Raw genomic sequence first — 16,240 nt, forward strand, 5'->3', positions numbered from 1 at the left:
GATTGACTGGTGTTTGATGCCATGTAACATTAATGAGGTTTAGTGTTTAAGGTCATATTGAGGAGGTTCATGGATTGATATTGTTCGTTATTACTTCAACAGAATAGTCTGGGCTCAAGTCTTCTAACAATACAACTCTGCACTCTCACTAAGTGACAAACAGCCCATTAACAATACACAAAGGCAGAGGCAGAACTGAATAAGCATTTAACAACTTGTCTTTAAAAACACACACAAAGTCTTTATTCTCAGCACATTTTAGCACAATAAAAACGAATTTGATACATGGATGTATTGTGGTGTATGCAAATGAAAAGGTGTAACTTTGCAAACAAGTACAATGCCTATAGACTGTCTAGAAGGGACTCTGTCTACATGTACAAGGAAGAAAAAGACTACAAACAGCTGGCAACTTAGTCTTACACACATAACACATATCATCCTCTTTAACACAAGTAACACTTGTATGAGTTCAGATAATTCACTGCTTCTTTTCTGTGGTTCACCTAAGTCATCTTGGCCAAGGATCTGTTCTGTTCTTTCTCATGACAAACTCAATCTTCCTTTGCATGTCTGCATTGTAAATTCTTTTGCATCTTTCCCAACTAAGACGATTTCGTGTCTGATATGGCTTCTCGTAGAACATTTTTCTTCTCACATTTTCAAAGATTTTCTCATTACGATGTATTCTACAATACAAATGCAAAGAACACATTATTACAAATAATATTTCAGACAAAGAGTACATGCTGTTAGATAATTACTCATGGTCAACTTTAGTGGTCTTTAAGGGTTGATGGTACAATTGTCTAATTTGAGTGAAACTTTTATATTTATATTGTCACCCTTTTTTTCATGGCTGCCCATACAACAACACAGATTATTTATCTACAACTGATATCCCATCAGCACATTTAGTATGGTGCAAGGATTATGTCTGCCTAATTTACGTCCATCTCAATGATGCAATTACAACAAAAGTCCAACCAATTAAAATAACGATTTTATATTTGGTATGCATGTTCAAACTGAGAGGAACTAGATTCTTGTTTAAACTGGAGTTGTTTGAACCTAATTTCACAGAACTGACTGGAAATGTGAACACAACAGGAATGATACAGTTTCATACAAGAATTCCAAATTTATTTATTTATTTGTTTGCTTTGTGTTTTACGCTGTACTCAAGAATATTTCACTTATACCATGGCAGCCAGCATAACGGTGGGAGGAAACCGGGCAGAGCCTGGTGGGAAACACACAACTATCCGTTGGTCAATTCCAAATTTGGCATACAGTCTTATTTGGGAATGAAGGACTTCGAATTTCAAGTCGGGACTGCAGTTGTAAAGAGTAGGATGATCTTCTTGTTAGTCAATGACCCCTGTTCAGATGTTTACTGTGAAAAGCTTGTTCTTCAATGAATTGACGTCACTCTACCACGCGAAAGCAACCCCAACTTTCCCTCAAGTGACTTTCAAAGCATGTGCATCGTCTGTATATGTACTTAATAGCTTGAAGCTAAAACGAAATCATATATGAACTGAACTCGGTGCACGTGTCTTCCACAACTTGACAAGGCTATTAGGAACAACAACAACAAAATTTCACATTTTACCACATTATGATGATCATAATATTAAAAAAAAAATAACCAACAACACACTGTTTCTTACTTATCAAGAACTCGGTAAGATCTGTCTACATCATTGTTACGAACCAGAACCGTTCTCGCTATAAATCGTAGGTGATTTCTGGACATGTTCACTGTCGGTGTGAGGTATCTCACATGTCACTCACATACTACAAGCTGCAAAACCCCAACCTGCTATTTGCCAGACAGAGAGATTCTTTAAACTATTACTAATGTGCTATACATATTTTAAACAATTGCCCTTACTTTCTTTATAACGTTTTTCAATACTTGATTTTAGCAATCTTTTGCTTTATAATAACTCCACTGAGCAACGTTATTTTTAATTTGTCCATATCCATATCTTTTTTACGCTGAAATTTGAACACAAACCGCGCCTTGAGCGGAAAAGGAAAGCAGGTTGAATTTGTCAGTCAATATCAACTGCGGAAAGAGCGTCAAGTATCATGTAACGTATTGTGTGAACAAAAGTGTTTCACATTCTAATGGCGATCGTTAAGTAGAGATTAATTTGAGATGTTTATTGGACAAAACTACTGAGACAATCCCTTTGACCCACCGTTAATCTGCAACAACAACAACGCAGTGGTAGTTCACTAGTTGCGCAGAACACTATTCTCTTAAGACGTGCAGAAAATATATGTAGCGCATGTGGTTGTTGGCGGACCATCCTAGGTATGAAGGGAGAGGAAGCCAGCATGAGCTGGACTTGCAGTTAACTCATTTTTTTTGGTGAAGTCATTGTGATGTGCTAGCATATAGCTCTGTAGGGCTGTGATTACGTATACTATCACAGCTCTGTCTTATTATATGGGCTTACCAGGGACACCTCTGTATTTCCCTTGCTGGCTGTATTATACTACTGCAGGGCACCAAATAATTTGTCTGTCCATAGTCACAGTTGTCTGCTACATGTATCAGTTACAGGTAGGTGTTCCCATGTGTTGTCACTAGTAAACCCATACAAGCATGAAACTATAGTGGAAACTGGATAAACTCTAACTCCATTCTAACAAGTACAAAATATGCTAGAAGAGTCAGTGGTTATCTCCTTTATATCGGCTGCGAGGAGTATGTACAAACATGGTGAATGGAGATGGAATTTATCCAGTTTCCACTATAGTTTCGTGCTTGTGTCGATTTACTACTGATGACACATGGGAACACCTACCTGCAATTGAACGCTGAGACGACTGTGATTATGGACAGACTTATTTTTTGGTGCCCAGCAATAGTGTACTGAAGGTAGAACGAGAAGTACAGAGGTGTTCAATAGTTTACATAATCACAGCCCTACAGAGCTATCTAGCACACTAAACACTCACTCTTGGAGGTCTCATTTCCACTCAGAAGTGGCATAGATCCTGCTGTTAGTATTTGCAGCATGCACAGTACCATCACTTTGACTTTGTTGGGTCTCCTTTAATTAAAATGCTCTTAGTAGGCATGACAAATCCTTACTGCACATCATGTAATGTCAGAGTAAATGCTTATGGCACTTCCAGCCAATCCCAAATTGAAAGTTGGAAGCCTTTATCTGCGCGTAAACACAGAATGTCATGTGACACGGTTTTGTATACATTTCTTACAGTAATAAGGATATGTGAATCAGAATGAAATTAGACATTTAGAAGAGCTGTCTTACCTCACCTTGTCTTCTCAGCCCCTTGGTTTAGAAATATGGATGAGAGTAAGCCAGAATCAAAGATTACAAACTATTCTAGAAGTCATGTATTCTTACCGCTGTTTTTCTTTATTTTACAGTTATAATAGGATAATGGAGATTATCCTTTTTTTGGTGAAATATGCATGGTCCCTCCTTAGATTTTCTATTTTGATTCTGCCCCTTTGTTTTCTGCACAAATCAGGAAACAGGTATCGCTTTACTCCACATTTTGACACTTTACTTTCTAAGGGAAGGATTCCTTAGTTTCGCAGCCATGGAAGTCAATGTGTGTATAGTGTTTCTGTAGTGTTTACTGCATGAGCTTTTTAGTTCAAAGGAAGAAACAGTAGGAATTAAACTTGTAGGATGTAAATATTTTGCTGTAATGCCTACTCTTAGCGAGGAAACTGTGATTTTTCCCACAACAAAATGAAATGTTCGGATGGATTTACAGTGATGTTGGGAATGGTTGTAATCAAAGGTTGATATTTGTATCATGTTGCAGAAGCTGTTCTGTACTTATCATCATCCTGTAAAAAAGATGTTTGGGGGATCTGGAGGAGCAGGGGCCTTCACATTTGGCACAGCCACAACCCAGGCACAGACGACCAGCAATGCACCCAAACCATTCAACTTTGGCACAGGGACAGGTCTGTAAACTTATGCACAGGGTATTACTCAGTATTGTTGTTGAAGAGGGTCCAAAATCTACATGAAATGGAGACTCACTGCAACTGTCTGGCCTGTGACCAGTGAGATAGCATGTTTCTTGCTGCTTCATCTGAGGCCTATGACCTGTGTTGGCATTTCAGGAATCTTGTGAGTTCTTGCAGGTTGAGACGAGACAGGGTGGGCGCTCTCGCAAACTAACGTAGTTAAAAGGAGTGTTTTAATGCCAGCTGCTAATAGCGCTGTTGGGTGGATAGGTGCGTGTGTATTCAGTCTAGCCTTTTAGCTGCATATGTTTGCGAGAGCCCGCACCCTGTCTCGCTCATATCTGAGTGAACTAGTGGGACTTGAAATGGCGATGTCAGGTACCTGTAAAGGGCCGATGGTTTTCTCTGGGCACTCTGGTTTGCCCCACCTCTAAATATAACTGCTATCATATCAATGAAAAATTCCGTAATAAGGCATTAACACCATATGAATAAATGAAAGAAATAAATATCTCTGAAGAAGGTCATCAAGAAATATCTTGATAGAAAAATTTATCTTGATAGAAAATTCATAGAAGTTGCAACATCCTGCTAAAGCCTCCTTGCTATGGTAATACGTGTAGCCTGTGTTGAAAGATGATAGGATGTAAAAGGTTTGACTGACCAACTAACCACCTGACTAGCTATTAAGAAAGTAAGCTGAATAAACAATAAACATGTAAATCAATAAAATGTATTCATAGCCAGCAATTGTTGCATTGCTCTCTAGGGCTCTGCATGGCAGCGTATGCAGAGTTTCCCTTTCATGTACCTCTAACCGAAGTAGCAGCAAGTCTCTTATCTTAACTAGGGTACTTGGATATATACAAAATACTGTATGTATTTTATGAAAATAAGCATTAGGGATAAATAGTTAATATCTTTCATTATTCTTAATATTACAGTATTTTTGTTGGTTTATGATATAGTGAACCTCTTGCTATGAAAGTGCCATATGTGAAAGACAAATACATCACTGAGTGAACTGGTATCATGATTTTATGAGCAAGTATTTTGTCCGCGTTGTTGGTGTGCAGATAGTGTGTTATTGCTTTGTAATCTGGTTATGTTTCAGGGTTTTCTTTTGGCACACAACCGACTTCAGCTGCCTCCACCACTGCTCCCACATCCCTTTTCTCCACTCCGGCCGGAGGGGCCAACACAGTGGGATTCTCATTTGGGGTAACTAATCCAGCGAGTACAGCTGCTCCGACCTCGGCCGCAGGAAGCTTTAGCTTAGGTATGACAGTTTTAATTTCTTACTGGCTTTGTTATTTGTAGAACAATGGTTGTAGGAGTGTTCATTACAAAAAGTGTATGTCGTACTAATTTGAGCGTATTTTATCAAACATCACTTAGTATGAACATATCTGTATTACTTACATTTCCGTTTTGTGCTCCCATCTTACGCCTTTTCCAGCAAAGTTTTTCACAGCTGATGTATGAGCTGTTCTGTGTATGGTTAAAATACTCAGGTGCTGCAACAGCCACCCCTCAGACTGCTTCAACCACAGGCTTTACTTTGGGTGGTGCACAGCAGAAACCAGGAGGGTTTAGCTTTGGAGCCCCAGCCACTTCAACGGCAGCCCCGACTATGAGTGGGACAGGCTTCAAACTTGGGGCATCCACCTCTGCCCCTGGTATACGTCCCACTGCTACACCGACGGTGACTCCAGCGGGTTCGTTCACATTTGGTCCTGCAGGTACTGATATTTGATACATAATATGTGGGTTAACATTGAAGGCAGAATGAACATTTCGCCATAGTTCATTTGGTTGTAGTCAGTATTGCTGTTTGAATTTGTCAAACACATCTTATATGTCAAACCCATGTTGTGATGTCAAGAGGCTTATGTATCCTTTAGAGCGTCTGCTTCGGGACCGGTAGATCCAGGATCAATCCTTGATCGAGTCACACCTAAGACTTCAAAAGAGGAAGTTGTAACTTCCTCGCTTGGCGTTCAGCATGAAGGGGATAGTGCAATGACTGGTTGACCCGTATCAGTATAATGGCTTGGGCGGGCGGCTTACTTGCCTTCGGTAAGTCGTCTCAGTGAAGCAGCACTAAATAAAAGAGCGGTGGAAATCCGTCCTGCAACAAGGAGGCACATTTCACGTATATGCACCCTAATGATTCCTTCGTCGTCATATGACTGAAAAATTGTTGAGTACGACGTTAAACCCCAGGCACTCACTCACTCATGTATCCTTGTATGTAATGCCTATCAGGTATGATTTAACTGGCAAGAAAATGGCATTGATTGCAGCAAATAAATCTTGTGTAGAATTAGGCATTTGAATCAACTTTTCTAGTCAAACCACAAAAATGTTGATGGAACATGTTTAACATTGATTTATTTTGTGCAGTACACATATATTTTCTGATGTCAAATACTAACAATTTGTTTTCTGAAATTTGTACCACATCAGCTGCAGGTGGAGCTGCACAGAAGCCTACCTTGGCTGTCCCAGCTAGCACGACCACACCAGCCACATCAGGCTCCCTGAACTTCGGCTTTGGTGCAGCTCAGCAACCAACGACACAAACTTCGACAGCTACAAAACACACATTGGGTAAGCAGGCCTAGAATATCGAAATTTCTTGCAAGGGTCCAGTAGGATTCCCAAGGTCAGAAACTATGAGAATCCAAAGCTCAGAAAAGCATTATGTACCTGAACAAATGTAATCTGTACTGAAATCATTAATCGTCAGTCTTTTTTCACATGGGAAAGAGTAAGTTTAGTTTATATTCAAGTTAAATGAAATTTATTAATTGGAATAATTTGACTATAAATGGGGTTGCCAAACTTTCAGGTTTGGCTTCATGAGGTGCCGTGTGCCTTCTTCTCCGAATGTCACATCCGCTACAATTTTGCCTTTATTATTATCATAATTAAGAACTTTAAGCATAACCTTGAACTTACTATTTAACATAGGTAAGGACTGTTAAATTGATTTTAAATACTTTGGAGTGCTCAGTGAACATGACCACCCTGGCAGAGGTTGTCACCACTATGCTTTGGCATGCTTTTAAGTGTTAGGAGATTGTGTCTTGTATTGCACACTGCCAGTGGGCAAATTTTCCGATTCAACCAATCAAGGAGTTTGGCATAATTCAAACCGACAGAAGTTGAAACCGAGTGACCATAATTGTTTCCAAACGGTGCATGTTAAAACTTAATTTATTATGTTCCTTGTGGAGCGCCTCAGAAGAGAGAATTTGTGTAGATTCTCGTAGACAAGCGTGGCGAGATTTGCATCGAAGATCAAGGCCTGGATAAAAGAGTGATGTTAATCATTCATTTGTATGAAACAAAAATTATGCCTGCTCTTAGAAGAAATGGATAAGTATGTTCCTGCCCTGAAGGCTTTGAGACAAGGTGAGGGCTCAACCTGGGCTATGTCAGGAGTCACCATTCTCACTGTGCGTTAAGCGTGACAGTACGTGTTCGTTCATTGTAGACCTCTTGTCATACACTAATATGTTGTGCATATCTGTACGTCACACATTGGAAAGCTCAGTTTAACTTACCAAAGGTCACTGGTTTACCACAGACACTCTGGTTTCTGTCGTCTATACAAAAGACAGTCATGGTATGTAAAGTGAAAAAATTTTGTGTATTGCATTGAACAGCAATTATATAAATAAATTGTGAGCTTTGACTTTGTTATTTCTTAGAAATAATTTTTTTTTTGTACAAAAAGTTTTGTGTGCCTTGTCAACATTTTGTAATGTAGCTGTAGAACATGTACCAGAATTTGTATAAAATATATGTGTGAAAACCCTTCAGAAGTTTATTCCATCATTGTGTACAATTCATGTAATCCCAGGGGGTGCCCCAGCTCCCTCACAGCCAACGTTTGGGTCTATCAAACTGGGTACTACATCTGCAGCTGCTACAACTACAACAAGTGCGGCACCATCAACAGGGTTTACACTAGGAGGCACTGCCACAACCACCACCGCCAGCACTGGGCTCAATCTAGGTACCACTGCCACCTCGACAACTGCACCATCTGGCGGTCTCGGCTTCTCGTTTGGCGCTGTAGCAGCTAAAGCGAGTCCTGCTACATCAGCATCAACAGCAGCACCAGCAGGGTGAGTTATGAACAGTAATGATGTGTTCTCTATCTAATGTTGGCTAACAATGTTGGCTTATCTAATTGACATAGATGCCATTATTTATCAGACTGACTGAATGATATTACATGTTTATGATTTGTGAAGCTTTATTAAGCTCTCTCCTTCCCTTTAATCAGTACCTTTTAATAAAGAACAAAAGAAAAAAAACCACAAAAAGATATGTGTACTATAGATGTACCTAGATATCTCAGAAAAGGCTACAACATGCAGAGTAAAAAATTTCTTGGAGGACTTAAGGCAAAGGCATCAGATTCTGTGATGGTTTGTAGTAAACAAGAATGTATCAGTAACGTTTTTGATATGTTTTGCTTAATATAGTTCGTTTCAATGTGCATTGTTGCGAGTGTGATTGTAGATCAATAGCAAGATGCATTCTGATGATGAAAATGATGAATGTCTATGTCAAACCTGATCTGACGTCAAGGGTCCCAATATAGCCCAAAAATGCCACTGAGTCCAAAGTTTCAAATGCAGTTTTCTAGATTATTTTTATCTATTTTATTTAAAATTCACTTTAGTGTTTTCTTTGCCTTTAAAGGTGCCTTTTTTTATGTTCCAAGAAAAAAAGGAAAGCACTAAGATTGCATTATAATACCTTTATTGCTGTGAAGTGATAAATTTTAAAACATATATATTCATTTTCAAAGTATAATGTAGATAAATGCTCATTAAACTGTACATGTATGTCAGGCGTTTTGAAATAGAAGGAATTAAGAGATGTGTCTCGATGTGAGATAAAATTCAAAAAGCTATGTAACTATCGACAGGGTAAACTGTGTTAAGGTAAAAAAACAAGTAAATTGTTCAGTCGTTTCTCCTGGTGCGTAGTTCAGACACAATGTACATCAAAGATAAATCTTTAAAGTGATCAGACCTTCTTGTGCAAATGACCATGCACCTAAATAGTATTAACCAGGTTTCAAAGATGTCCTATGTATTTCACCTCACCAATGGCAACTTGCAGAAAATACAAAATGTCAAAAAGGATTGAATGTTACTTATCTAAGGCTGTATTCCGAAAGCCTGGATATGGGAACCCCAGTAGGTGGATTTCCAGACCTCTAGCCCCCTTGAATAGAAAATTGCAGTCGTCTAAAAATGCTTCCAGAACAAATAAGCATTTCAAGACTGTCGAAAATGAACAGTACAAGGTGTTCTACAGGGACACAAAAACCATATCTCAAAAACCACTTGAAATCTGGAGTTGCAGTATAACTTGGCAAACCTTCCTCATATATGTTAAGTATGTTTGAGAATATTTTCAAAATAATTCAAGGAGGTCACTACAATAGCTGGCTGAAATGACTTGGAATGAGCCTCTAGCTTGTTACATTAACATGTGATGGTAACGCTATTTAGCTGTGTATTTGAATAGCGCTCCCTCAAAACTACCACAGATGAACTATCGCCAGTTGGAGGAGTGTATTAACAAGTGGACTGTAGAACTGCAGGAGCAGGAGAAAATCTTCTTACAACAGGCCACGCAAGTCAATGCCTGGGACCGACTCCTCACAGAGAATGGGGAAAAGGTAGTCAGTTACTTTAATATATAAAATGTTGTCTTAATCATCATTTTTTGCATTAGATCAGGATTCATACTTTGTAAAAAAAACTCATGATTTAACAAATAGTGTTAAATCCACTGCTAGTAACTGACCTGTACCTGTTTGTATACCTGGACTATCACTCAAGATATTGTCATATTTAAGAAAGGATATGCTTTAATAAACAGATAAATAAATTAATGATCCCTTGTGATAATATATTTGAGTTGATACAGCTCTGTTGATGGTTGGCGTCAACTATTTGAGCATTCAGCGTTTAAGTCTTTCTGTAATCAGTTCCAAAAGCTTGGCCTCAAATATTAACTTGAATGCTGCTCTGATGATATTTGTGGCATTCATTTTAAATTTACATTGAAAACAGATGATTGGTGTGAAATGGAGAACTGTGTAAGGAAGTGTCATACTGAGTTTGTGCTCATAATCTAAAATCCTCACTTGGATAATCCTTTAACTGTAAAACTCTTTCTGATGTTTGAAAGCTGGAAAGATTTTGCTGTGTAATCCCATCTTGTTTTCCCTACAACATGTTGCACATTGCTCTGTACGGTTCATTCAGATAGCTCAGGTCAATAGTGATTCAGAGAGGGTGAAGATGGATCAACAGAGGTTAGACAATGAGCTGGATTTTATCAGAGCCCAGCAGAGGGAGCTAGAGGAGTTATTATCTCCCCTGGAGAGTGCAGTTCAACAGTTACCATCTATTAGTTACCAGCAACATGCAGACTTGGAGAGAGAACACACGTGAGTAAAGTTACCACATAGTTTGTTACTGGATCATTTCTGGCAATGCCGATCAGTGGTCCTGGTTAATGACTGTAAATATGCAAAAGTATTACAAGTATGTAACACAGAGATCAGTTTTTCAGCTCTTTTATTTTTGTTTGAAACGGACTGAAAATAATAGCAAGAATACATACTTTTCATAAAGTATAAAGCAAAGGATGAGTCAGTGATCATGGAATTCATAACTTTAGCGTTGCCCTAGGAGCACAGACCCTAGGAGCACAGACCCTTGCGTATGTTAATTTTGACAGACAAAATCATTTCAGTTCTGAACAATTCCTGATCCATACATCAAAAAAATATGTTTTGTGCCTACTGATACAGAAATCACTTTGTGAAGGTAGCAGTTCTGAACATATATAATACATTTTTGTATATTCAGAAGTGAAGGATTGCATCCAAATTGTGCATGTTATGCCTTTAAGTGTTAAACTGGCCACCGAAACAGAAACAAGTGGATCCCATACATAATAGACATCAAAAGCAAACATAAAGAAACAACAGTGTAAAATAACACTTTAGCATATTTGCACTCAAATACTCAAAGTGGATGAATGTTAACCTGATGTCTGGCGGTACATACGCTTCATGAGAAGGTATATCAGCAGCTATACCAGGTATATGTATTCTTGCTAGGTGACCAGTTTCGATTATGAAGGTCTTTTTGCACAGGGCTTACAATAACCCTCCTGTGGAGATAGTGCACAAACTTCCGAAACAAACCTAATTATCCACGCACTCAGTCATATTGAGACAGAAATGTTGTCCTCTGTGGTAATGTACATGTAGTTTCCTATGCTATTTCCTTGGCTAAAGGTTTGAAATGAAAACATTTTGGTTTTCTTCAGCAAAATGATGGGTAATCACAAAGCTGTGCTGGATCAGGTGTAATAGTGTTCCTTGTGTTCCACATCCAAAGCAGAATCAGTTTCATATCATCACTAGCTACTAGAGAAGTGAGTTACATGGCAAATTGTGTGATTATCCCTGACAAGGATTTTGTCACGTGTCTGGTGGACATGTGACAGCATCAGGTCAACACAGAACTAGAACTGCTGATAAAATCACTCTAGTGTGTGCATATTGTTGTGTGTTATAAAGAAAGTCGTTTCCTATGTCTTCTTACAGCTATCAAATGGCAGAAAACATTGATGCACAGCTGAAGAGAATGGTTCAGGACCTGAAGGACATCATTGATCATGTGAACTCCACCAATTCCAGTCAAGATAACACAGACCCTGTAAGTGCATGGTTAAAGATCTCTTTCTAACAAAGGCCGTCTCCCCTTTGCCAAGGTCGGTGCTGGCTGTGTAATGTACAGTGAAGGCAGTCCTGCAGAACTTCCCACTGTCTCGCATTACATATACATGTACCTGGTCCCAGGATCACGGAACTGTCTCACTTAAGTCAGTCTTAGTCTTAACTTGAGGTATTATTCCTGAACATATTTTTGAATTCGAACATAAATTTTCATTTTTGTCATGAAAGTATAAGACAACTCTTGGTATTAAAGTAAAAGTTCCCAAGGTAAGTCACAACTTTAACGCAAGAAACTGTTTTGAAGTTAAAACAAAGCCTGAATAACATCTTGGACAGCTGCGGAATCCTTGGGCCTGATGTTCAGTGGATAGTTCTTTACCAGGAGTGACAAGTCATTAAGTTTTGAATACGACATACCCATGTCATCGCTGAACTCTAATTGGCTGTCTTTGACCTAACGTCCTCAGACATTTTCCTGCACTCTTCAGTATGATGAGGCTCAACATAAACAATACAACATAGTGTTTACAAGACTAGAACTGAAAACAGAAGGCAGAGTAAGAAAACAGAAGGCAAGGGGAAATATTCATTGATTGGCCAGGGTTACTGTTGTGTAATACACAATCACATTGTGACCTAAACAGATGCTGCTATATTGCTGCAAGTAAGCATATTGCAGTCCCCGGTATTGTATGTTAATTTGTTTTTTGACTGTCTTTGATACAATGGGAATTTCTATGTGAAAGAATGGTGTTGAGGTAGTATATTTTAATATACTTTGAATCTGTATGTGTTTAACCTGTTTAGGTACAAATTTGTTAACTTGTAATTAAAAATGGTGATTATTGTACCAGCACAGGTCTCTTCAGAATTTTACCGGACGTCTTGTCAGGTGAAATATTTCTACCCAAAGTGTGGGCCTTATTCTTGGTTGAATGAGGGCCTAGCACATTTTCCTCTCGCAACAGGCGGCGTTACAATGAATTTTGACTTTCACACCAGAAGTCTTTCGTTTCACATTGTCAAACATGGCAAAAGGTGTGCTTACATCTGACTTTAATGGGGTACTTTCTTCAATGTTGAACTGGTTACACTGCAATAGAAGGTAAAGTGTGACTAAAATGACAAAATGTGTCCCACTTCAGTATTCAGGCGACATCCCATTATACAATATACATGTAATATTCAGGATACATGTAGTCAAGTATAAATGGTGGTCACTTTTCATGTGATGTGATGTCGGTTAAAATGATGATATGTAAAAGTTAGCAGTGCTTCTGGTCCTTTGTGTTTTTTTTTTTCATTAAATTATATCTAAATAAAGATGTATCAAGTAACACTATGATAAGACAGCTATTTTTTTCTTCATCTAATTTTAGATTCAGCAGATCACCAAAATTCTCAATGCACACATGGATTCATTGCAGTGGATTGACCAGAACAGCAGTAAGTAAGCTCTTAACATCAGTACCCTAAATGACCATACATTTTAACCAGGACTAACTTTTCCTGAGCTTTTTGAGCTTTGCTTGGAACACGGGATGACATTGTACTGGAAAATTGTGTTGGCATCAAAAATATTTTGTGACATTCATTTACCTCTAAAAATGCACTTTTCTGGGTGAAATTTTCGGTCATATAGGGAATGTACAACGCTTTATAACATCCATATAAAGAAGTAAAGAAATTCTTATTCTTGTTGTGCTGTAATTTATACATGTATGTGCTTCAACTTTCGATTATCTGTACTACAGTACCAACAAAACAATAGCCTTATCCACCATTTATTGTTTTGGGTTTGGAGAGGAAAAAAACTTTTTTTGTATTAAAAGGTATTTAGTATATGCCTATAGTGATTTTCATTTAAACCTTTCTCATTGGTATAACTTTCTGGATATTTCAGATTTGCTAAGCCGGCGAGTTGAAGACATTTCTAAACAGATGGATTTGCAGAGAAAAGAGCAGGAAAGAAATTTCAGATTGGCTTATGACTGAGCGATTTATACAGTGAAAAACATTTGATTTGATCTTCCTGATTTTTTCCAATTGACTTGACTCTTAAGATACGACACTGATGTCACAGACCAGAGATGTTTTCCTGAAATTCGAATAAATGCTCACTTTTTTTTTGCCAGTGTGTTGTCCTCCAGAATATAGAAAACTTGACATAAAGTTTGAGCACTTCACTGTACTGTGGATGAGTATGTCGTCCATGAGTATGACATCATTTGTATAACTATTTAGTATTATTATATCTGTGAGGCTGATGGTAAAGGGATGGTGTCATCAGTATAACAGGATTTGTAGGGTATGTGTACTTTAATATGTCAAACTTCGTTTTAACATCGTTAACAGTTCACTAAGCTAAGCTTGTCACTTCCGTCAGGAATTTTAAATTTACCTGCGAGTTGTCTAAGGCTTCCATGGAAAAGTTCAAGGCTATAAAGTTCAGGGACACCATAAGTTTTATTTAAACCTGACTTACATCTTAGACAGCTTCATGATCATGTGGCCTGTATAACAGGTGGTAAGTATGGTGTCATCTTATGACAATTATGGCTGTGTTTGGTACCGTCAGTATGGCTGGTGACAGGAATGGTGTCATGACAGATTTGCATGGCTGTGTTTGGTATCATCAATATGGCTGGTGACAGGTATGGTGTCATGACAAATTTGTATGGCTGCATTTGGTATCATCAGTGTGACTGGTGATGGTTATGGTGTCATGACAAATCTGTATAGCTGTGTTTGGTGTGGTGTCATGACAGGTTTGTATAGCTGTGTTTGGTGTGGTGTCATGACAGGTTCGTATGGCTGTGTTTGGTATAGGTGTCATGACAGGTTTGTATGGGTGAGTATTGGTATCATCAGTACGGCTGTTGATAGGTATGGTGTCATCACAGATTTGTTTGGTATGATGTCATGACAAATTTGTATTGCTGTTTGGTATGGTGTCATGACAAATTTGTATTGTTGTGTTTGGTATGGTGTCATCACAGATTTGTTCGGCTGTGTTTGGTATGGTGTCATGACAGGTTTGTTTGTGTTTGGTATCAGCAGGACTGGTGATGGGTTTGGTGTCATCACATTTGTTTAATATGGTGTCATGACAAATTTGTATGGCTGTTTGGTATGGTGTCATCACTAATTTGTTTGGCTGTGTTTGGTATCATCAGTATGGCTGTGTTTGGTATGGTGTCATGACAGGTTTTGTATGGCTGTTTGGTATGGTGTCATGACAGATTTGTATGGCTGTGTTTGGTATGGTATCATGACAGGTTTGTTTGACTTTGGTATCATCAGTATGACTGGTGACGGGTATGGTGTCATCATGATGGTTTTGTATGGCTGTGTTTGGTATCATCAGTATGGTGTCATCATCATGATGGTTTTGTATGGCTGTGTTAGGTATCATCAGTATGCAGTCATCTGTGTGACATGATTTGTATCATCATTAGTTTACAGAATTGTCAGGTTAGTTGGATTCAAGTATGTCATTGGCTGGCGAATATTCTAATTTGAACAAAAAATAACACAAATTTCTCAAAGCCACTTCACCATTTTTCAGTTCTCCACGAGTTCTGAAAAGACAAGTGATACAGATTACACGTACACCAATATATGAGAAATGATCATAAATTTGGTGACAATAAAGATGAGAAGTGTTTTTAATAAAAAAAACTTTGCTAACTTCTTCTGGATCGTTGTCTATTTGTAGGGATTTCTTGTCAACACAACTTTTTCAACAGTTGTTTTGGCTGTGCTGAGACTTGGTTTCCCAGAAGTTATGTCCTTTTTAAAGATGGAACCTGGGTTCATCGTTCAACAGTTGACTTGGTGCCTGCTAGCTTTGAGATTGGTTGGCCATGTTTCCAGCGTAGCTTCCACACTAAATGTCCTCTGAAACTCTAGTCCTGATGCCTGTGCAGTTGTCAAAGTGTCAAAACTGCATGTGGTTTTCTGTGATCTTAGAGTCATTCTGAATTCACATTCATCTCAATATGCGAGAATAACAATGACCGTAACATCAAAATTGACACAAACATAAACACTTCCACTCGGGCACATCCAAACTTTGCAAACCATTATTTTTTAATCCTGAGTCGCCGTTGCAAGGGTGGACTCTTGCTGTCCACCCTTGCTGCTGTTACAAAAATGTTACCACCATTTTTTCCACAAGAGATGATCGATCACAATTCATTATTAAAACATGTCGTTTTCTATGAGCTCATGTTTTTCCGGACGATGCTGAATATGACTTGATTCGTTTCAGAAACAGCGATGTGCAAAGTCTGGTTTGCTGTTGATGCAACACATATGATTGTGTTAACTGTGACATGATAATCTAATGTTTTAGTGATTAAATTAAATCGGCACACTTTAGTTATTCCACTGGAACAGTGCTCTTCAGAGGAAGAGAGAACTGACCGTGGATATGTTTGGCTGAAACTGTTGCTATAGATTACTGATAGGGT

The 16,240-nt window shown here is 38.4% G+C and overlaps 2 protein-coding genes across 2 annotated transcripts; one reads left to right on the plus strand and one right to left on the minus strand.

Annotated features, from left to right (window-relative positions):
• Positions 1-234: 234 nt before the first annotated feature.
• LOC135469141 (small ribosomal subunit protein bS21m-like) lies at positions 235-1,797 on the minus strand. The gene is made up of 2 exons (XM_064747679.1): positions 1,674-1,797; positions 235-689 (listed from the first exon to the last, which is right to left on the minus strand). The coding sequence occupies exons 1-2, from the start codon at positions 1,757-1,759 to the stop codon at positions 512-514; spliced, it is 264 nt and encodes an 87-aa protein (XP_064603749.1). The 5' UTR covers positions 1,760-1,797; the 3' UTR covers positions 235-511.
• A 237-nt stretch (positions 1,798-2,034) lies between these two features.
• On the plus strand, positions 2,035-15,454 carry LOC135467531 (nuclear pore glycoprotein p62-like). Its single transcript, XM_064745302.1, has 11 exons — positions 2,035-2,099; positions 3,823-3,967; positions 5,088-5,252; positions 5,488-5,715; positions 6,443-6,586; positions 7,845-8,112; positions 9,533-9,686; positions 10,279-10,463; positions 11,634-11,745; positions 13,145-13,211; positions 13,669-15,454. The coding sequence occupies exons 2-11, from the start codon at positions 3,859-3,861 to the stop codon at positions 13,758-13,760; spliced, it is 1,524 nt and encodes a 507-aa protein (XP_064601372.1). The 5' UTR covers positions 2,035-2,099; positions 3,823-3,858; the 3' UTR covers positions 13,761-15,454.
• Positions 15,455-16,240: the final 786 nt, after the last annotated feature.

The sequence above is a fragment of the Liolophura sinensis genome, chromosome 6, assembly GCF_032854445.1.
Source record: "Liolophura sinensis isolate JHLJ2023 chromosome 6, CUHK_Ljap_v2, whole genome shotgun sequence".
Taxonomy (NCBI): Eukaryota; Metazoa; Mollusca; class Polyplacophora; order Chitonida; family Chitonidae; genus Liolophura; species Liolophura sinensis.